At 40.1% G+C, this 22,992-nt stretch overlaps 1 protein-coding gene and 1 long non-coding RNA gene across 16 annotated transcripts in view; one reads left to right on the top strand and one right to left on the bottom strand.

The window, feature by feature from the left end:
* Window positions 1-23: 23 nt before the first annotated feature.
* Window positions 24-8,202, bottom strand: LOC116784413. 2 transcript variants are annotated; one of them, XR_004356063.1, is made up of 3 exons: window positions 7,802-8,202; window positions 5,381-5,688; window positions 24-5,122 (listed from the first exon to the last, which is right to left on the bottom strand). It is a non-coding gene; the product is annotated as an uncharacterized LOC116784413 (long non-coding RNA). The 2 variants fall into 2 exon arrangements; XR_004356062.1 differs by lacking the exon at window positions 7,802-8,202 and having other exon boundaries at window positions 5,381-6,890.
* Window positions 8,203-8,259: 57 nt separating this feature from the next.
* TRMT11 (tRNA methyltransferase 11 homolog) overlaps window positions 8,260-22,992 on the top strand; it is a 102,738-nt gene continuing 88,005 nt past the window's right edge. For 10 of the 14 annotated variants that reach the window (XR_004355848.1, XR_004355849.1, XM_032681654.1 and 7 more), the window contains exons 1-9: window positions 8,279-8,372; window positions 11,852-11,917; window positions 12,642-12,715; window positions 13,992-14,073; window positions 14,169-14,261; window positions 15,312-15,446; window positions 17,084-17,240; window positions 21,693-21,773; window positions 22,413-22,577. Coding sequence is in view for 12 of the 14 variants with exons in the window: in XM_032681654.1 (XP_032537545.1) it covers window positions 8,298-8,372; window positions 11,852-11,917; window positions 12,642-12,715; window positions 13,992-14,073; window positions 14,169-14,261; window positions 15,312-15,446; window positions 17,084-17,240; window positions 21,693-21,773; window positions 22,413-22,577 (928 nt within the window). In the remaining 2 variants the exon portion in view is untranslated. Of the gene's footprint in view, window positions 8,373-8,470; window positions 8,681-11,231; window positions 11,338-11,851; window positions 11,918-12,641; window positions 12,716-13,991; window positions 14,074-14,168; window positions 14,262-15,311; window positions 15,447-17,083; window positions 17,241-21,692; window positions 21,774-22,412; window positions 22,578-22,992 lie in introns of those variants that run through there. The other 4 variants (XM_032681662.1, XM_032681661.1, XM_032681653.1 and 1 more) reach the window with 4 other exon arrangements.

Here is a 22,992-nt window from a genome sequence, read left to right as displayed (position 1 = left end):
AGCAAAATGAGAAAACTCATGGATTGAGATAAAAGCAGTTTAATATGTGAAGGAAACTGGAAGAAGAAAGCCAAGGTGTGCAATGCAAAGGTAATCCTCCCATGACCTCCCACAAGTAGGGCAGTAGCAATCCCCCCACCTCCCCGCCAAAAAAAAAAAAGCCCTCTCCTCAGCTTTTATTGCTGAGCAGACATTATATGACACAGAATATCCCTGCTGGCCAGTCGGTGTCAGGTGTGCAGGTTGTGCCCCCTACAAGCTTTTTGCCCCCTGGAGAGGGCAGAGCAGAAAAAAGAGAAGGCCTTGATGCTGTGCACGCACTGCTCAGCAATCGCCAGAACACTGCTGTGTTACCAACACTGTTCCAGTCAAACCCAAAACATGGGCTGCTCTGAAGAAAGTCACCTCTGTCCCAGCCAGACTCAGTACGCTGGCAAATGTACACAAAAGCAAAAAGGACAAGTTTTATATCTTAACTTTTGAGAAGGATTGCACAAATGATGATAAGACTGCAAAGATAAAAATCTGGATATAATTCTAGCTTCCAGAGTTTTGCTGATGAGTGAGATGGAGAATCTCACTTATCCCTGATAGCAGTAGACAGACCTCAAAACAGCTCAAACAACGAAGTGTTAAACAGAGGAACATTAATTACTGAGGAATGCTCAGCATCTTGTTAGCATTTTTCAGCACAGAACTGTGTTCATTTTCCTTCTACATTGACAAGCACTCTTGGACTCTGCAGATAATTTTTTTAATTAGGAAAGAAATATTTTGTGAAAAGCCTATCCTAATACTTTGAATACAGTTCTGAACTACTGGCTGTCCTCTGGAACAGGCAGTGGGCAAATCCCATTGACTATGTCACCATCTTCCATAGAAGATTTTAGTTATTTTAAAACTTAAAAAATCATCTGTAGAGCTTTCCAAGGAGCAAAGGTCAATAAGCAGAGTGAACACAGTAGCTCTTACTCTCCAAGAGCCTGGAGAAGCAAAGGAAAGATGTTTAGCCACTGCCCCAGCTCTGTTCTTTGATCCAGTATTAGCAGTCCTGAGAAAAGCTGCTTTTTTGACCTCATGTTTAGAAATGACAAAGCTTTATTTGTACTGTTTTGCTCAATTGTTTTACATAAACTCCCAACCTAATGTGAACCCAAAAAGTTATGCTGAACTACTAAAAGCTTCCTCTGAAAGCATGAAACAGATACACATACAATGCTGTTAAATTAAGAATGAAAAAAAAGTTTGTGTTTTGACTATGGACAGCATTTTCAACGTGCTTAAAGTAGTAATAGCCCCCCAAACTATTCCAAAGTCTTTTAAAGTGAGAGCTGTAAATAAAAGCATAAAAATGGGAGAAAATCAGTGAAAACAGTATTTGAAAATTGACAAACTTGGAAACAATAAAATGCTGCTTAAAAACCGTCATTTCAAACTGATGTGCAATATTTATTGAAATGGTGAAAATGCCTTCAGTGTTTGACAAGACAAACCACAGATAATCCCTATATGATGTACAGTCCAAAACAGATGGAGAGTTCACAGCCTTCAAGGGAAAGAAGAGAAAAGACCACTGAGGGAGCCTGCTGCAAAGAAGTGAAGTTTAGGAGAGATTTCAAGAGCTGTAAGTTACCTAGAGTAGGGCAAGAACACCTTTTAGAGTGTTGGAGTTTACTGCTCTCCACGTGCTACAATTTTTTGCAAAAATAATTCAATAAATTCTGTTTCATTTACTCTAATGGGAGTCTGCTGGAAAAAAAAAGTGTGTTTACATTCCCATTTCATCTGTAGATGCTAATTAATCACATCACAGATGAGGAAACAGAATTTTATAAAACTTGTAAACTAGTAGCTAAACTGAATCATGCCCATTAGATATGATGCATTCATGACTATACAGCCTTCAGGAGTAATTTTTTATTCTGTAGTGGAGTGGGCAAGCTGACCAATTGTATTACTTATCTTTTAGCTGTTTTTTTCAGAATACTGGCTATTAGTGGAAGCACGAGATCAGATTTGTCAACCTGGATGCTGACCCAGTTTGGCAGCTCAGTGTTTATAATCATTGTGTGGGCACATAGAAGGATTTCAGTCACTCTTTCTAGAATGCTCATCTAAAGCTGGCAGGCAGGAAATGTGGCCCTATAATGGTTTAAAAAAACACCACCCCTCTATAAATAATATTTTTTCTATACTAATCCTTAGTTTTATTCAAAATAAAATGATAGAGCAAGGTTTTTTTAGTTGCTTACAAAGTAGGTAAGACCATGTCATTAAAGGCCTGTTCTGTTTCCATCTCTTTTGATCAGAGGTGTGCTTAAAGATATACTCAAGGGGTATTTAAACCAACCAGCAGCAGGAGAAAATGCATCAGAGGCTGCATAAGCATCTGCCACTAACTGCTTACAGTAGTTACAGTGAGAACTTAGATTGCTCATATTTAACTATTTGAGCCAGCCTTAAGAACTACTAAGTTTATATAAGCTGGAGTTGCATCTTGGGGTGCTCAGACTACACGCTGCCTCAACTGTGTGTCTTGCCATGGATTATTTGTACAATTTCTAGCAATGTATTACATTTCCTGATAATTACAACGCCATTAGTTGGCGGGTGACATTTGAAGCACCTGATGCTGCTTCCCGCAAGCGATGAACTAACACTACAGCAGACCTGACTGAATTTCAGAACTGACAGATTTAAACAAAAGTCATTCCATAGCTGATTTATAAAAAGCTCGATTTGTTTTGAAATCCAAATGTATGTAAAGACTTCATCTAATGGGAGCTGAAATCTCCTGAGGTGTGCTCACATCACTTTGGCAAAAAATGCTTTTCCAAAAAAATCAAATCATTTTAAATGTCTTAAGATCACAAATGACATGCCTTATTTTCAGCTGCAAGACATAGATTTATTTGGAAGAAATGGCGGGTTTGAAAATTAAGTGGACACACACCAGCAATGCCTGATGCAGCACATATTCCCCAGTTTCCAACATGGTAAAATTATGTGGTGATTAAAACCCACCCTTTGTTCCCCCATCCATTTTTTACCTACATCTGACTCCCTTGTTCCCCAGATATACTTATTTCAGCACATTAATTTCTTCCTTTTTTCCTATTTTCATTGTCTTCTCACTAGAAAAAAAAAGGAGGCAGAGTGATAATGAAATCTGTATTCTTATTTGCTCAGTCAAAAGGCTTATTTTGATGCAAATCCCAATTGGATGGAAACGTCAAAACAAAAAAACATTCTTTTAGGCTTTTTGCAATAAAGGTTTTTTTATATAAGTAGCATAAAGTAACATCACTTTTATCAAGTTCTTAATTTATATTAAATTTTAATATCCTTTTGATGCAAGAGAGTATCTTTAAAGACCCATCAAGTAGTGTAGTTAACACCACACAAAAGCTTTTATTTGCACTGATAAAAACCAGAACTTTAGATTTCTAATTTTACAGCTTTACTGATGGGAACTATTGTAAATACAGCTCCTGATTATTTTTAATAGCACTATTACAACTATTTTATATAATCAATCCTTTTTTTTTCTTTTAAAAAGTTTGGAGAGCTCACAACTCTGCTCTGAAAGCACAGCTTTGCCTTTGGTAAACGAGGTATGGGACAGCACTGCTATATTTTTATTTATGCATTTGGCACTACAGGATCTCTCCTCTCGTAAAAAACATTGCCTCATTTTTGTGAAAGAAGAGCCTTTTTTTTCCTTATGAATGTACAGGTGCCCCAGTACAGAATTTCTGTTGTCTTTCACATCTTTATGTTGTGGCACCTTACTTCCTATGAAGGGGTATAGCTGAATTCACCAAAAAAACTGCAGAGCTTTGTGACCTTCTAGGGTATGACACAACATTGGAAGAACAGAAGAGGTAAAAATGGTGTGAGATACAGAAGAAAAAGAACATAGGACACAGAAGGTTTGGAGAAAATATGATTATAAGAATAGGCTATTAAATACCAGGACTAGTGGAGCTCTCCAAAATACATGCAAGGTGCAACTAATTTAGGAACCATCACATATCCTTGCTGTGGTATTTTACTAAGTTTGGGAATTTTTTTCTCCTTCATGAAAATAGCTTCCATTTATTCAGTTTAACAGTGTGAAATTAAACCTAAATATATCCAAGCTCTTTGTCTGAAGAAGTATATGAATGCCCACAAAAATTTTCAATTCCACATTTTACAAATCTCAATCCCCCATGCAGCAAGTATTTCACAACCTGCAAGGATCAGTGTTGTATGGTAGGAAGCTAGTTATTTATCCTTTCAGTAACCTAAAAGCAGTCAGCCAGCAGAGTCATTTGAAGAACTGTGATATACATAACAGTAGATGATAAGGACAATCCAATGGCAGCGTGATGGATCAGCTCATCATTTGTGATTTCTGTCCAAATCTCTACATTTTTACAATAATATGCTTTATCCTTCTCACCAACTTTCTCTCCTGCTCATGTCCCAGTAGGTAGCTGAGTTGAAATTCTGTAATGAAAACCTTTCAAGGTGGTATCTAGGTATATTTGTCCAAATGGAACCATGCAGCAAAATTCATTCCATGACAAAGCCTTATTGTAGCAAAGTGATGATCACATCATCATCTTTTCCTTGCCAAAGCATTTCACCTTCAAAATGAACCAGACCGTGTTTTCTGGCTCTTAACAAGATTCCTACTACTTTGTTGGAAATAGTCACATATGTTTCAAACAGCTGCCCGAATGTCACACTCACGTGTCCATCTTCTCCCACCTGTCCAGTGCTTCTAATGATCAAGCACAGCTCTTCTACTTCCTTGCCCACGTGTGAGTGAGCATCTTTCCCTCTCTGCTCTGTCCGAGACCCTTCAGGGGGTCTCCCATAGGTAGGATCTCCTCGGTGAGTGTGCGCAGGTTTAGATGCAAGCCTGTCGTCACTGCTGAACGGGTTCTTTTTCTGATACTCAATGTGATCCTCTGCCCAGGTCTGCCAGCTTCTCCTCAGGTCACCCACTGCACTGGTAGCTTTAGCACTCTGCCCTTTATCTCCTTCCATTTCTTGAAAAACGTTTTATGGTACTCAAGCAGGAAACAAATCAATGACTGGTTGTAACTGTGGTTCTTGGGTGCACTGTCAGCTGTAAAAGAAAAACAACAAATCAGCTCGATAATTTTTGGAGGAGTTTTGCTCAAGTGAGAGGAAAGGCTGCTGAAAAAGACAAATATCTGAAGACTTTTTAAGTCCACCCATAATTCTACAGCAATGAAGAAAGTAAAAGTGATTCAGCTAAAATTCAGAAGCAACGTTGGAACACAGTAAGTTATTCTTAAAAGGTTACCCAGTGTACAACTGGTCCCACAGCCTCTGTGCAACACAAACATAATGCAGTACTTACTTTTCCTGCAATGATGCCTTTTAAAGAACTTTATCCTAGTACCCGGCAGCCCCGCTGACTTCCCAAACAACCTGATGCAGTGCTGGCTGACCCGGGAAGAGAGCAAACCATTCCCGAGAGGCAGCACACCAACCCACGGAGAGGGGTGGAAAGCCTTTCTCCTGCCTGCGCGCTGATTAAAGGTGGACAAATTCACGCTGTGCTGACAAGGTTCCCACAGACTGTGAAAGTTATTATGCACAGAAAATAGTATCTGGAGCTGAAATGGCAGTACATGGTGAGAGCAGGAGGATTTTCCTCATCAGGCACTGGAAAGAGGAGTGGAAATCCCAGTTAGTGAGCGTGTCACTGTCTGCAACACCCTATTAGTGAAGAAGACAAAACCCGAATAGATAGTTCTCCCTTAAAAGGCTGTGCTGCACAGCCATGTCTGCCAGCTACAAGCCACAGGCAGGCTCCAAGGCAAGGGAGCTTGTGCTCCAGAGGGGAAACTGCCTTACCGCTCCGGGTACACGGGCTGCCCACCCCCTATGACATTACATGTACTTAGATTATGGGCTATCTGTGAAGTACAGGATTATTTTGATGAATTAGGCACAGACTTTTGCATACCTACAGAGATCTGAATGTGTTATAACCATGTCTTTGCTGGGTCGTATTTTTCACCTGTTGAAATATGCAAACTGGAGTTTCCATATAGCACATTAGTAGAGCTGATACTTTTACTGACATTTGAAGACAAAACCGAGGATTAGGGCTAGTTTTTCTATGGGGAAATGGACAGAAATGCAAATTCTGAACAGTTTAACAACTGAATTATAGAACAGGTATTTCTATAACTTAAAAAGATCGCTGTTTTTAAGGTAGAATTTCATGGATATTTGCCCATACTGGGCAACTTGGCCCAAATTGCACCATGTTGGTGCTGTTGCACATGAACCCACGAGCAGTGACAGAGCTCCCCGAATGCCCCAGCAGAATGTGCAAGTCAGTCAAAAAACACTTGTGTTGCCTTTGGGTCCAAAAGAGGGCATGGAGTGAGCAGAAAATGGCAACACAATTACTACAAAAGAGACCTGAGAATAATAAGCAGCGGCACACATTAAACAATGGCTTTTCAATCATGCTCTCTCACTTTTAAACTGAAACTCATGATTGGCATATGATCCTATTGTTATATTTTTTTGTGAGAGGAAGGTGGTTAATTCTAGCTTCCTGGATAAATTTCAAGATGAGTAATTACATTTTGTGTACTTAAAATTTTCCTTAAAATCTTAAGGCTAAAAAGCTAAAAAGGACAATTTTTCTTTCTTTCCCTCCCTAAAATAGTTACATAATGTTGATTTAGGATGACTTCCCAAATCCACACTAACAAACTGCTTGATTCTTCTCAATGACATTACAGGAACGTATGTTCAGTTTACAAACACAGCATCTGAAAAGCATTTTGTTTTTATGTCAGAATCAAATGCTCTGTAAGTCTTAGTAATGTACATTCACTCTCAAACTATGCTGAGCAACATATATAGACTACCAGAGATTTTGCATGGATCCTCAAGTCTAAAGCAAGAAAAAAACAGGGCTTTAGTTAAATTCTTCTGCAGAAGCAGTATCACTGGAAAACTGAGGTATTCATCTCGTGAGAACAGACAGCAATGCTATGAAGATAAAGCAGTGCAGATAAAGTAAGCAAAAGCCAGTCTCAAAGAGATTAAGCTTAAAAATAATACCAATAACACCTCCTAAGGAGTTTCAAAAATGGAAGCCATACAGCTAAGAAATTTAAAGTGAGACAGAATGTAAAAATAAAAGCAGGCTTCTTTCAATAAATCTCTCTCAGCAATCCCAAGATTTTGTAAGCAATCTCAGGCTCTCAGGGTTTGTCAGCAGTTCAGCAATGTGTTTATTGCTGGGTGCCAGCATTCAACTGCTCAGGTGAAAAAGCCTGATCCACATCTACCTCTTTTCTTTCTCTTCTAGGAAAGTTCACGTTTAGCTGCCAGGTCACTTTAGATTGTTTTCCTGTCAATCATCAGGGCTAAAACTTCACAGTAAACCTCAGTTTTGGTTACTGCAGGAAGGGATAACTGGAGAAGCTGCAGAATGGGATTATGGAGATGCATAAGGAAGGTGGCCTGTGGAGTGCACACTGGTCATGAGCAAAATCTTAGCCATCTAGAAAAAAAGCTGCCCAAAAATTAGCACATAAAATACGAAACATGAGTTCAGTGCTGAGCTGGCCTGATTCTAATGAAAAGCTTACCGAAATCAGGATAAGCCGAATCTCTCAACTCAACATAACAGGGAGATCAGTGAGTACAAGATTATAGTTATCAAGCCTAGATATTAAAATAAAAGAAAATATAATCCACAAGACAAATCCCTTTCCCTCCCCCCCCCCCCCCCGTTGGATCGTCACACCTCTGTCCTTCTCCTGGGAATCTGCTTCTCTACGTGGTCCGACACCCACGTCGCCGGTGCTGACCTCCTTCCCACGGAAAAACGAATGCGACTCCTTTGGCATCTGTTAATTCTTAATGTTATTTAATGCTCCAGATCCTTAAATGTGGCCAGGAGAGGCCGCAGGGCTGCCCTACCAGTGCTAACACCTCTGAGCCAGCGTGTGTCCCCAGGATACGTGTAGTTATTTATAAACCATACGCAGGCTCTGCTGTCCTGACACGTGGCGCGCATGATAAAGCACACACAAAATACAAATTACAAGAAGGATGAGAGGGAGACGAAATGAACAGTAGGTAGCACAGAGTGCGCGCAGCACCCGGTCCGCCCGCCTCGCTCCGTCGGCGGGGTATCCCTGTCACACGCCCCCGGCCGGGCTGTTCCCGCCTCTCCCGCCCCACGGCGCGGAGCCCGCCCGCTCCCGGCGGCGCATGCGGGGGGCGGGGGATGGGCGGACATGGAGCTGGCGGCTCCGGCGCTCCGTCGGTATTTGCTGCTGCTGGCGCAGGAGCACCTCGAGTTCCGCCTGCCGGTGAGCGCTGCAACGGGCCGGGACCGGGGCCAGGGCCGGGAGCCGGGAAAGGGAGCCGGAGCGCTCCCGGACAGCGCGGTCCCGGGTGTGCCCGCGGGCGGCCGGACCCCGGCGGGGCCTCGCCCGCCCCGGCTCGGGGAAAGCCGGGGACGAAGGGTTCCCGGTCCCCCTTCGCTCGCCGCTCCTCGCGTCCCGTGGCAAGGGACCCCCAAGCGTGAGGCTGCCTCTCCTCCCTTCCTGCCCCATGGAGAGCGTCTGCGTGGTGGCTTTTTTCCGTGCTTTTGGCGCTAGGAGAGGTTGCCAGCAGAGTACGTGGGGCTCCACGTGAGAAAGGGAAGCTGTGAGAGGGGGGAAAATGGAGTTGCAAGAATGCTTTCACAAGGTCTTGGTCTGATGACTTTTAAAATTTGTTTAAACTATATTGCTGCTCCCGCCAGCGTGGTGTGGGTACAGAAAAGGTTGGTGCAGCCCTGGAGGACGTGTGGGGTCAGCTCTCATTCCAGTGTCCGATGGACTGCCAGGGGAAGTGGTGGAGTCACCGTCCCTGGAGGTGTTTAAGGAAAAGACTGGATGTGGCACGTTGTGCCATGGTCTAGTTGACATGGTGATGTTCAGGCATAGGTTGGTCTCCATGATCTCAGAGGTCTTTCCCAACCTGATTGATTCGGTGATTCCCTGTCCCAGGTGTTTATGGAGCTTTGTGAGGCAGGAGAGTTGCAGGAGTTGCATTTTCAGGAGGAAGATATGGGGGTCAGCGAGCATGGTGCTCTCTGAAGTCATAGGGCCTATGGCATGAGCCGGGAGCACATGAGCACAGGTCTCCAAGGCCTCGGCTGGTGTCCTGGTTGTGAGCCTTGCTCGCACCAGTGGCACTGAGGACTGTTCGCTTTTGGCTTGTGATCCTGAGTGTTTACTTCCATACAGTCAGAAGGGTTTGTGCCCCACTGGCCTGTGTGGGATTAGGCAGAGTAGAGCAGCTGCTGTGGTGGGATCAGAGCAAGTGATGCCTGGAGTGCTGCACTGTGCTTGTCATTGACACGTGTGTGATGGTTGGTTGCAAAATCTGGGGTGCAGAGTTCGTTCCCTGTCGCTAAATCTGTTTTACCTTATCAAGTAATGTTCACAGAAATAATTGAAACAAAAATAGATTGTAACTTATTTGAAGATCCCTGGTCTTTTTTATGAATCCCCAGTGTTTTTTATGTGCCCTTGGTGAATGTGTAGTTTAGCATACACTCAGTTTTCACATTAGTTAGAAAATCCTCTTGTTTGTAAATTTAACTTGTGATTATTTTTTTTCCCCATGATAATTTACAGAGTTGCTATACACCTTAGCAAATTTTGATACCCAAAGGGCTCTTCTAGGCACCATCTAGAAGAGCTAGTAATATCCAGGATGATAAGTTATTGTTTAAAATAATGCCGAAATGCGGAGTTATTTTGTTAGAATTGGTGGGTCATCATTAAATGTGTTATAAAATATTTAATGTGTCTTGCATCATTTGTTTTCCTTGTTTTCATTAAGGCTTTCTTTTGTGCATTGATTTTTACTATTTGCTTTGTGAGACTGGAACATGAATTTATTTATTTATGATCAACCCAGTTTGTCTTTAGACAAGGTCATCAGATGAAGTAAAAAGATGATATGTAACGAAGTTTTTGTTTTATCACCAGGGTTGTAGTGGCACTTGGTTGATATAGCTGCTGAAGAAAGCAGTTCCATTTCCCTTTTCTTGTACTCTGCTCAGCTATGTGTTTGGCTTTGTCATGAGCTGTGTTAAGGACTTAATGAAGCAAGGAAGGACAGATTTTTTTAGCCAGATGATCTGCTTGATCTCCATCTCTACCACATCTGAATATGGGATATGAGAGGACTGCTTTTGTGCTGCCGGTAGTGCTGGATCACAGCAGCTGAAGATGTTTGTCAGAGTCCACATTTGTTATTCAGTGTCTGAAGTTATGTGTTTCATATTTCTTAGTTGATAAACTGTGCTCCATAATCAGGGTTCTGTTTTTTGTTAGGTCAGATACTTAGGGGTAAGATCAGGCATCGTGTTTTACAGCAAAGCTTGTGTCTAATGGACAGATCAGTGCATTTCGGATGTTTTCTTATCAGTGTCCTCAGGCAGATATGTTCCAGTGCTTCACTGTCTTTACTCTTGGAAGGATCTTCCCAAATACTCATCCAGAGTACTGCTGTGGTTTGAACCTCATTGTCATCTCCTCCATAATAAATGTCGAAAACAGATTATCTTTCTTTATCACAGCAACCTTTAGGCTGGTCTCTCCCAGCCTTTTCTTGCAGGCTGTGTTTTTTCTGCTTCTCATTTTTGTCACTTTCCTGTAGGTAATATTACCAGTGTTTGGAGGTGCCACCGATTCATGTGTAACATCTCAGGTGCTTTTTCTGCCTCAGGACTGTACAGTGAAATGGTTACACATAATCTTATATTCTCCTGGAGCAAACCCCCTGTTTTTTCCAATGTTTCTTATGTCCTTTCTATTCAAATGGAAAGATGGAAATGAGTGGGGTAATGTCCCACTAAAACCATATGCTAGCGTCATGTTGGGTTTTCCTTTTCTCCATTTTTTTGGTGATAATTAATGGTAATCTTTTCATTTACCCACTCAGTTGAAATCTAAGCCAGTATAAAATTTTGCCTCTGTGTTCTTTTGCCAGTATCATTCAGAGATTGCAGCATGTCATTTCTGGTATTGGGCCTACATGAGAAACATCCCTGGTGTTTACATCTCATTTGAGTTTGAAAGTCTTTTTAGTGCATTGTTTTTTCTTTTTTTCAGGTATTACTTATGAGCTTGTTTCTTGGTGGTTTGTTCTTTCATATATTCAGTTTACAGTCTTTTGATTTAGAGAAGACATCTACTGAAGAAAACTGTTGAGATACTTGTAAAGCAGAGAGGTAACAGAAATGGAATTGATGCTCGGTGCTTGTCCTGGCCCTGGGTCAGTGTTACTAGTGAAACATCATTTTTATGTGAATTAGGCAGAAAAATATTTTAAGAATAGAGAGAATAATATTGTAACAGGAATATTGTTATGAGAGTGCAGGGTTGAACAGTAAAGATTTAGATGAAAGAGAAAATATGAAGCGGGGGAATTTGATTACTGCAATTTGCCTAACAGAGCCCATTCCTTTGCCACTGAACTCTGAGAAAGCTGCTTTTATAACAGGAAAGTCTTAATTTTTTTTTCTGTTCATGAACAGTACATACAAGCTGAATTTATGTGTGAACTTCTGTCCTATCCACACAACTACTCTGAGTGTTTCACTGTTGGTTCCCACAGTAAAGTTGGTAGTACATGCCATTCTGACTTCTCTTCTAGAATTCTCTTCATAATCCTCACCGTCTGCATTAGAATTTGTGTTATGCTGCCCTTTTTTCCTTGTTTCCCCCCTTTCTTTCTTCAAAACATTCGTTAATGATTCTAAGGCCTGACCTTTATATTTTCAATTTAGGAAATAACATCATTGCTCTCCCTTTGTGGTGGAAAATTCAGTGGTGAGCAGGAAATTCGTGTAAATGTAAGTGAGGACCAAATATTTTACTTGAGTGTGTGTATGGGATGCAAGGACGTTCTTTATAGTATTTTTGTTAAATGTGGGTAGCTGAATAAATTTTGAAGTTTCTTAGAAAAATCAAGAATCTTCCAAAAATGAGGAACTCTCAATTCAGTAAAGACTCAGAACTTAAAAAAAAGATGCACAAAATGCACCTTAGGCTGTCTTCATTTAAGACTGTGAAAAGAAGTAGTGCCATCTACTGGGAGGCTCTCCTTTCTTCTCAGAATAGGCAAACTGTGAAAACATTCAGCAGCACTTTGGATTTGGTGTTTGCATCTAAATCAGTGAGACAGAATACGGCTAGGAAGCTGTATGATTTTGGTCTCAATGCCTAGTCAGAGAATATTACTGGGAATAAGTTACTACTTGTGTGTAACGAGATGTTTTCCGTCTCTAGGGGCTGAATAATCTACAGAAGTGCAAACAAATAATATTTTGCTAAGTCAAAGATACAGTGGAAAAATGAAATACATAACAAAATTTCTCAGACATTCAAGCCAAATAAACAGTTTTTCCTGAAATTAAATATTTATCCTCTGTATGATTACAGTCAACAGATTTATTTTTTTTTCATTTATTTTCAGCATGCACGTTCTGTTTTTATAGAACAGAACTGTGTAGTTGTGTAATTCATCTGACATCCTCCAACTAGGTATTTGTATGACTTATCTTCTCTTTATTTCAGTCTCCGTTTTGGATCCTCAATATTCCTTCAGAAGAGATGGCAAGGGGACTAATGAAACGGACAGTATGTGCAAAGTAAGAGATGGAAAATCTTGTAAACGATAACTGAAGCGGTGGAATATTGTTTTCTTATGTTGTGGCAAATACAGATTTTTTATGGAGTCTTCAAATAAACAGTCTTTGATTCCTTCTAGAATCGAGAAGATGTAACCAGAGTTTGTAGGACTCCTGTAGGACTGATTATGTAGAGTTCACGTTCTCTTTACTTGGTGTATGATCAAGTCAGGATAGTGTTCTTCACTCCAGGGACAGTACTCACTGATGTTTTATTGACCTTCAATAGTTTAGTTAGTGAGTTGTTTTAAAACATGTCTGGAACTAAAAGATAAAAACAATGATAAGTAAAAATTGAAAATCAAGTTTTGAAGGGAAAGGTTGTGTTACCCTCTCTTAGTGCTGGCATCTGAGCCCTCAGCCCAATCTGCTGCAGCAGAAGTCCTTCTAGAAAATTCAAGAGCACAAGAGTATACCAGAGAGTGATTGTTCCAGCTGGTCCTTTTTAGAGGTGTCTGAATAATATTCTTTGCAGTGAGGCTTGTGAGAGAGGCTGTGGAGGTATGGTTCAGGATGAGAGCCAGTGGAAGTGTGGTATGTCTCTCTGACCATACTAAATTTGTGATGTCTGTGCTGTGTTCTTCATAGTTAGTTTGGGCCCCTCTGCAGAGCATTGCGTAGTCCCTGTTGAGTGCTTATTGTGTCAGGTATTCAGTTTTGCCTCCAGTGACTAGGGCTGTCCAGTCTTGCCTAAAGGAGTCCCATGTGTACAAAACTGTCCTTATTACAGTATGTTTCCAGTGGAGATCAACTGTACTGCACTTCAGAAAGCAGCTGTAGGCAACCAATGAATTAAAATACGACAAAGCAGCTTGTAGATGTTCTGTATACCATGATCTCTCAGCTAATGTATCCTTATTTTGTGTAGAAAGTGTAGTTAGCCCACAGCTTATTTTTCTGGCCTACTACTCGTTGTGGGAAGACATGTTAGTTTTAGAAGAAAATTTCCAGTGCATCTCCATTGCACTGCTAATCAGTAACAAAAGCTCTAAAGCTTTTGGTATATGTTACCAAATTAAAAAAAAAGCATTGTTAAAATGTCATTTTAGGATTAAAAATTAGTGTGTCCTTCTTAAGAACAAAAATTAAAATATTTGCTAAGAGTTAAATACCACACTTTAGTACTCCATGAAGTAAAGCCTAAATAAATTGGCCATGAAGGTTAAAAGGAATAAGTGTCTGTAAGGCATTTTGCCCCCTCCATGTGACTGCACTCTCAAAAACTGTGTAATTCCAGGTCTATATTTGAACTGTGGGGTCATGGAAGATCTGAGGGCGAGCTCTATGCCTCTCTGAAGAACTATCCAGTGGACAAGATGGTATGCATATAAAGAATCTGGGTAATGTGGTTCCTCTATGCACTGAATAGCACTGCATCTGTACTAATGAAACGGTCTTGGCCTTTTTTTTTCAGCTTCCGTATCTCCAATCAGACTCTACTTACAAAGTACATATTCACACGTTTAATAAAACACTGACTCAAGCACAGAAAATAAAAAAGATCGATGTAAGTAGGTGGTTAAGAAATCTTTGATGTTTAGTTTAATCATTTATTTTGTTCTTGTTCCACGCTATCAGAGTTTTTAAGTTTGGGTTTCCTGAAGATCTGAAAGAAGTTTATTGCTTATGTCTTATCAGGTCTAAATGAGATCTTTGCGTCAAATTCCCTCAAAATTTACGACTTTTTTTTTTTGTTTCCCTAAACAGCCCACGTGAGGCATATACAAAACCAAATAAACATCACCGCTGATTTTGGCCCAGTGTGCTGGGGAAACTGAAGCTTATTGCCCAAAACACTAAGATTCGAGTGGCTAGAGTTAGGTGCTAGACTTTTGGAAAATCTGTTACTTGATCTGCACATTAGGCTTTTATTGTTGCAGAATGTGGAACAAGTGACTTCAGTTGCAAGCTGTGGATTGTGTGCTAATCTCCTGTTCTGTCGTTTTCTCTTTTCTGCACTTGTACTCTCCTCCTAACTGTATTGGTATTATAATTAGGAAATTTTTCTAAATTACTGTTGATTTTTTGTTCTTCCACATTCTATTTTATCAGCTTTTTCTTTTATTTACACCATTTACAGAGACTGAAATTATCTGTATTAGTAGTAGCCACTCTTTCCTGTTCGTTCAGTTTTTGTGTACATGAAATAATGCTGAGTATGTAAATTGGTGTAGCTGCACATCACTGAAATTTTATATCCTATTGTTCATCATCAGTGTTGTTTTTATAACTTGAAAATTGCATAAATAATAAGCACCATTCATTTCCTCTAAAGTTTGGTTCTCTCCAGTTAATAAAAAGTGTTATGGCTCCTGATTTCTAATTCTTAATTATTTGAGGTATTTTTATTTACAAGAAAGGTATTTCAAAAATCTAGATAAAATTGAGAATGTACTTTTTAATACTTATCTGTCATTTCTCCTAGTAAAATTGTAGTGAGGTTTTTTGGGGGCAAGAGTTTGTTTTGGTTTTTTTTCTATTGGAGGGGAGATGCCTATTTAAAAAATTGACCCTAGTTTGATGTTTTTTTTACTCTTATTTTTTCTTTATTGTATAGGCCCTTGAGTTTCTGCCATTCAAAGGAAAAGTAAATTTAAAGAATCCAGAACACATCTTCTGGATTTTGGAAGATTATGGAATGAACCCAAATAATGTTCCAGAAGAGCCCTTTCATCTGTATTTTGGTAGATGGGTGCGTGAATACGCTTGCTTCAGTTCTTATGAGCTTGTATTTTCAGGAAAGTGTTCTTCAGTTGAAATGTAAAAAATTCTATTGACTTTCAGTGGAAGCAGACAATATAATTATGTCTGAATCTGTCACTGCAAGTCTGGGAAACTTTACTGTGACTAGGAATAAGTGGGTTTATTGAGCAATTTGGAGGTGGAAAAAATGAAGTTGTATCTGGAAACACACCTTCTTGCCCTCCACTGAGAGAACTCAGCACAGCTGTGAGACTGCGCAGCTGTGGTGGTGTATTATGTTATTGTGGGACCAGCTGCAGCTGAAAGCACCAGCAGTGTGTTTCAGACATGTAGAAAAAGATATACAGAACTATAGGTGGCTTGTGGCCCTGCTGAGTTGCGTCAGGCCCACTAGAGCATTCTGTAAGTGCTTCAAGAGGTCCTGATGGGAACCTCCACAGAAAGGTGCAGACTGATCCCTGAGGCTTTGGACATCAGTAGGTTCAGCACACAGGCCCGAGGAGACACTGGCAGTGCAGGGCCTACAGCAGTTATAAAAACTGTCTGGAGCCTGTCAGCTGAGGTCTTCACTGCTAACTTTCTTGCCTGTCAGCCGTATGCACTCTAAAGCTGCCGCATTATTAGGATATCCTGAGGAAATTTGATCTGGTCTTTATATTTTTGTGAGGAAAATGTGGCTCCCCAAAGGACATCTTCTAGAATGACACTAGCCACTGATGGGAATATGTGCTAGCAGTGTCCTGGGTAAAGGGCAGCTGGAAGGAGGGAGAACCGCCGCAGAGGCTGTACAGCTATAGTCAGTGGCTTGTGTACAGGGAAGTCAGACATCCAAGTGATCCGTTAGGACCTGTGAGTGTTCTGTCTGCATGTGATTAATGTGTAAGCACTCTGGGTTGTGACAATACTGTAAAACATTGCAGCTGTTGGCCCATCTGTGCTGGATTTCTGAAGTATTGAGTAAACTAACCTGAAAAAAATAGGCAAATGTATTTTGTTTACCCAGTAAGACTGACGTTGACCAGAGATGGGGGGATAGTGTTGGAAGAGCTTTTGACCATGTCTTCTTGCAGATTGCGTTGGTCTTCTTCAACATATTTTAGAAGTCTGATGTAAAAATAATAGCATTTGGTCTTTGTTTGCTTTTCCATTAAATTCTGATCTGTCAGTGCTATCCTAAATTTAGATTTTGAGCATGGCAGAAGTGCCAGTGAAGAAGGAAGTTCTGTATGACCTTAAGCATACGTGTGTGTATGTGCAATGCATGTGTTAACATGCATTTCTCCTCCTCTTAATTTTGAAATTCTTTTAACTCTGAATTGCCAGGAATTGTTTTTCTGATACTCAGAATAATAGCAAAGTTGCTATAATTGTTATTTCTTCAGAAGAATTTTCTGTCTAAAATGTTTGTGTATTTTTAACCTCTGTCTTGAAGAATTTATCTAGGTGTTGAACCAAGATATCTGTTGCTTGGAAAGAAGTCTGTCATATTTTCAGACGTCTGAAAGCAAGATGATGTGTTATGAAATGAAGTTACCAGGTTTTGGATGGTGTCACTTAAGCACGTGTTAGCCTGCCTGCTTATATCTTGTATTTAAGACCTGACAGGGATTTTAAATGTTTCAACAGATTGCAGATGGCCAAAGAGAACTCATTGAATCCTACAGTGTAAAGAAGAGACACTTCATTGGAAATACAAGCATGGATGCCTGCCTGTCTTTCATTATGGCCAACCATGGGAGAGTAAAACCCAATGATGTTGTATATGATCCATTTGTTGGAACAGGTATATATATTTTTTTTCCACTGGTGGGAAAAACTGGAATATTTTCTTACTGTTTGCACCAGGTTTTACCTGGTGCAGTGGCTTCTGGTGCTCAGCTGATATTTGAGAGGATACCAAAGGCAAAATGGTGATTGTAAAATAAGTAGTCTGTTAACTTGAAAGGGATTTTGGGGGAAGAAGACCAACTTCCAAAGCTATAAACAGTTTGTTTCACGCTTCTAAAAAATCTGTCTTCATGGTTTTATTTTATGCACCATGGGTTAAACACTACTTCATATTTGTTATGGACTGCCTAAGATCCAAAGTGACCAAGAAGTGAAATTTGGCTGATGCACTTCCCGCAGTCACTTTCAGGGGGTTACAAGGAGTAGCATTTTAGAGCTGGCTATTTAGAGTGCTGAGGGCACATGTAGGCTTTTAACACAGCGTAACAATAGTTAGGTCATAGCATTCAGTAGAGATCAGTTTGTTGTGCCTTCACATCCTGTCTTCAGGATAATGCTGCTCACACCACGTATCCGCCCCAGCTGAACTTTTCCTAGTTTATCCAGGAGGGGGAGCTTTTATTCCACATATGACATAAAAGTACATTTTGACTCGGAAACTGAGCTGTTGTGTAGGTGAAATAGCTGATCTGTTGTGTCAGGTTGTGCCATATAATCGTAGCAGAGTATATTGTATTAAGCTACCTATAGTAGTTTCTTAAAAAACGTAACGAAGGCTGTGTTTTTGACCTGGATTTTAGAACCATAGAGTAGAATCATAGAACATCCTGGGTTGGAAGGGACCCACAAGGATCATCAAAGTCCAGCTCCTGAATCTGCACAGGACAACCACAAGAGTCACACCATGTGCCTGAGAGCATTGTCCAAACACTTTGTGAACTCTGTCAGGCTTGGTGCTGTGACCACTTCCCTGGGGAGCCTGTTCCAGTGCTCAACCACCCCCTCGGTGAAGAACCTTTTTCTGATATCTAACTTAAACTTCCTCTGACTCAGCTTCAAGCCATTTCCTCCAGTGCTGTCACTGGTCACCAGAGAGCAGGGATCAGTGTCTGCCCCTCCACATCCACAGCTTTTTCAGACTGCAGTGAGGCCTCCCGTCAGTCTCCTCTTCTCCAGGCTGAACAGACCAAATGCCCTCAGCCGCTCCTCATACAGCGTCCTCTCAAGGCCCTTCAACATCTTCGTTGCTCTCCTTTGAGTGCTCTGTAATGGCTTAATATCTTTCTTATATTGTGACACCCAAAACTGCACACAATATTCAAGGTGAGGCCACACCAGTGCAGAGCAGAGCAGGACAGTCCCCTCCCTCAACCAGCTGGCGATGCTTTGCCTGATGCCCCCCTGGGATACTGTTGGCCCTCCTGGCCAACTTGCTAGACTTTGATCAAGATGACCATGTGTGAAATGCATACAATTAAAAATGCTTACATTAATGGGAGGATGAGGATAGTTTTCTGCAGAAATGACTGCAGAGAAGTTAGGGAGAGAGAAGACAACACTACAGGGCCACCAGGAGGATAAATTCTTAATAGCATGTATCTTCTCTGTACCACAGAAAACAAACCAGGGATATAATTTCAGAAACACAGGGCTTCAGTGAACTCTTATGTTTTTGTCTTAAATTTTTGTTCATATATGATCTGGATTTTTTTCATGCGTAATAATGTCTTATGAAATTTTCTCTTCATCCTTGTGCTTTTCCTTCTTTGAAAGGTTCAGGAAATTCCTCTACTTATCTATGAGCAGTTTGTTTGATTTTGGTGTCTGTGGCTTTGCATCTTCTTACAAAAATCTACTAAACAAAAAGAAAATCTCTGAGAGCATTCATTCTCATGGAAGTGAAAAGGAAGGTAAAGACAGAGGAAGAATTATCACATGGAAATGGCAAAGCTATAGAAATTCTATATAAATGTTAAATCGTTTTTCAGTTTGAAAGGTAACAAACACAATACAAGTATGTAAAATTCTCAACAAATTGCCTAGTGGTTTGAATTACATTTTTTTTGGATTTTTTCCCTGGATATCTGTAATATAAAGGCTAGAGATTAAAGCTGCATGAGTTTGCTGACCGGTTTAGAAAGAACATACATACAGGATTTGATGAGCATTTTGAAACTGTGGTTCAGATTTCTTTATTGATGCAGCTTTATTACCTGGCTTGGTTTCTTCCTGGTTTTTTTACACTAAAAATGTAAATAGTGCCAAATCAGAATGGCCTTACAAAATGGTACTTGATTGTTGGAAAGAAACTGGTTTTTGCATAAGCCAAATCACAAGTCTTCCACGTTAGTGTAACAGTGGCAAATTGGCATTTGTCACTGGAATATGAAGTGCTCTTTGACCAGGCTGGCTTTTAGGAGACTTGATTCCCCTTCTTATTGTAGAGCAGAATTGGAACATCTGGGATTGTTTTTAAGTTCCATAAATGTTTAGATACTCTTTCCTCAGTGTTGGGCAGAAAGAAGCTTGGAGCTTTCTGGAAGAATAAATCAAGTCTTCTACCTTAATATTTTGTGCTTCCTCCTAGACAGTCTGTTCAGGTTATCTCAGTAATCTTGTTATTATACCATTGGAAGGTATTTGTCCTTACTTTCTCTTTGCCAGTTTGTGATACTGTGTAGTTGCAAATGACAAGAATTCTTTTCTTTGACATTCTGGGGGACAGTGCTATGACCAGTCCTCATGTGTGCTGAAGAGATGGGGGAATAGCGTACGATAGAAAGGCATGAAGTTCTGTGCCACTGGCATTCTGCTAATAGTCATCAGGGGATACAGTGATTCTCTGATTAACACTCTTAGCATGTTTCACATAGTAGATCAAAGAGCTGGCCTTATTACTGTATTTAAGTATTCATGCACCTTCTGTGTAAACACAACTGAACTAGTACCAGCTGAGACTTATTGAAAGCTCGAAGTTCATGTTTTTCTAACTTTTTTTTGCTTATGATTAAAACTATTCTTAGATGGGCAAAGTACTTTCTTCTTACTTTTTTTATAGGACTGGGTGGTATGCCTTACTTGGGGTCAGGGCTAGCTAAATTTGTCGTGACCCTCTGGAGGTACTGCCCATCTCTTCTGAGGGATTGCAGCCAAGAAGGGAAATGGGTGACTCCTCTGGGGTGAGTAGCCTTGCTTTTCCCTGATCCGCTTCCTTGATCCAGGAAAAATCAGAGGAATTTGAAAACTTTTCTTTCTCCCTCACATTTGGTTTTTGTAGAGTTGGTTACCATATGGTGTAGGAGTGCTCTGAGATGGGATCCTTCAGCCCATGCACACAGGGCATGTTAGGGAGGTGTTCGTGCTGAGTGGATGGCTCAGGGTAGTTTAGCCACCTGAAGTGCTTCTCTCTATGCTCCCTGTGAATGGGAAAACTGGTGTCATCAGCACAGCCAGCTTGCACATTGTTCCCTGTGCTTGTCAACTCTTCATCCTGCAGCAGTCTTCCCCTTTATTTTAGCAGGACTGTTGACGCCAGTAATGTGGGGTTCACAGCCTTGTTCTCAGTCACCGTTCTGTTTTAAACCATTCTGCTAGCTACATACCTCCTAATTAATAACTTGACCACACAGGTATTTGGTAATCTTCTACAGTCTGTCCATTGTTTCATTTGGAAGCTGTTAAAGAGGTAATGTCATTTGTTCATTTTTGTGGTCTGTTCAACTGCTATCAAGTTTCAAGGGGAAATCACACATGCTTTTCTGTTAGTTTTTTTTTTTTTTTTGTAAATTAGTAAAGCAGATTGCAATAGTGTTAATTAAAAAAAATTATTTTATTGCAGAATAAGTACACTGGTAAAACTGCTGACAAAATAGGCAGCATACTCACAGAAAAATGCATTTGTATATAGTTTTCACACGGCATAACAATTACAGGAACTGTTTTGATGTTCCTGTTTACAATGGACATATTTACATTTGCAAGGCTCTTGACCATTGTTTCTTACTCAGGGAATGACCACATTTTACAACAAGTTTGATTTTAGACACAGTTAAGGAGATACTTTGAGAACAGACACAGGAGAACTGCCGTTTGTTTGGTGATGACTTTTCAAATTGTGTACCAACAATTTGAAATTCTGTTCCTTGCAAAGTAGTATCAAAAGTTTTGGTTCATGTAATGATTAAAGAATCTTACTGCCTTGAAATACAGAAAACCATAAACAAACTCCTAAGAGCAGTCTCAAAAGATAAGGAGTGACATAAAGCATAGTAAGGTAAGGAAAATCAGGTATAGCAGACAAAGGACTTGGTGTAATTATTTCTGATTATAGTTATAACAGGTTGGTAGTTTTATTTCTGTTTTTAGTTTCTTTTTTTTTATGCTTGGGTCTAGCTTTGGGTCTAGTGTGCTACTGCTGTAAACTCCTGAAGTTCCTGAGGGAAAAATTCCAACACAAGTAACATTTATGACAGGAGTTTATATTTTTCCTCTTTTCTCCCCTGTATAGGTGGCCTTTTAATCTCCTCAGCACACTTTGGAGCATATGTGTGTGGTACTGATATAGATTACAACACAATCCACGGATTAGGTATGTTACATATTTCTAAGCCACTGAAATCTTGCTCTCTGCAATTTAGGATGGTAGTGGATGATACTTAGTGGATTTTAAAGCAATATTAATCTTATTAGGATTTATTTGGTCATGCTTATTTTTATTCACCAATTTACATATATCCTAGATAAAATATTATCTTATTTTTAAGTAGGAAATATTTTAAAAAAGGAATGATAAAAACCAAACAAAATTCCAAATAATAATTACCACGGCTGTGTGCTGTCTTAACCTGTGATGTAGGAAGCTTCTTGTAACCCAACCCAGGAAATCTAATCTTATTCTTACTTCTCTGAAAATCTGTAGAGCAAATTGTATCTGACCTAGTGGACAGGATTGTGACTGATGGTCAGAGAGAATTTCTAACAAAACAACATTTTTACAAATGTGTTCTGGGACACCCCATGCAGATGGTGCAGCAGAACTTTTCTAGTGTATTTTCATTATTTCTTACTACTTCTGAAGTTTACTGCAAGTACTTTTGACAGGTTTTGTAGTGATATTTAATTATTTTCCTTTAAATTAAATGGTTGAGTATATGAAAAGCTTTTCTTATATAATAGTTTCTTGTTGAGTGTGCTTTTTTCCCCCACTCTGGGCCCTCTCCCCTCCCAGGCAAGGCAAGCAGAAAGAACCAGAAATGGAGAGGGCCAGATGAAAATATCAGAGCTAATCTCCGACAGTATGGTTTAGAGAAATACTACCTCGATGCACTGGTTGCTGATTCTTCAAGGCCAATATGGCGAAAAGGGATGCTGTTCGATGCAATCATTACAGACCGTAAGTTTGTTACTGCTTTTTGTTGCCTGATAGCAGTGACTGAAAGATTATTGCCTGTGTCTGTGCCTATGTGTGTTGATTTAATGTTTCGATGAGTGCTCAAATCTGCAGTTTATCAAAGATGGTTATTGAGAGCGGCACTGTGGAAATTGGATCTGCATTTGACATCTCTGCATTTATTTTAAGGGTAGTTATAAATGTGTAACAAAGCTGGCAGTAACTCTTTCTTCCGTGGAAAGAATATTATGTTCACCAGCAGAAATCAATATGGCTGGAAATCATCCTTTGAAGAAGTCTCATTCAGTAAAAGTGTAACTTTATTGATGTACAGAGACTTCTTATCAGAATGGTACATGTTGCTGTTAGAACTTGATCTGCAGGACATAGGAGTCTGCCATGCAGCCCTGATGGACTT

The sequence above is a fragment of the Chiroxiphia lanceolata genome, chromosome 3, assembly GCF_009829145.1.
Source record: "Chiroxiphia lanceolata isolate bChiLan1 chromosome 3, bChiLan1.pri, whole genome shotgun sequence".
Classification (NCBI taxonomy): Eukaryota; Metazoa; Chordata; class Aves; order Passeriformes; family Pipridae; genus Chiroxiphia; species Chiroxiphia lanceolata.
The sequence above is the reverse complement of the archived record's forward strand: the minus strand, read 5'-3'. Positions and strand labels throughout refer to the sequence as shown.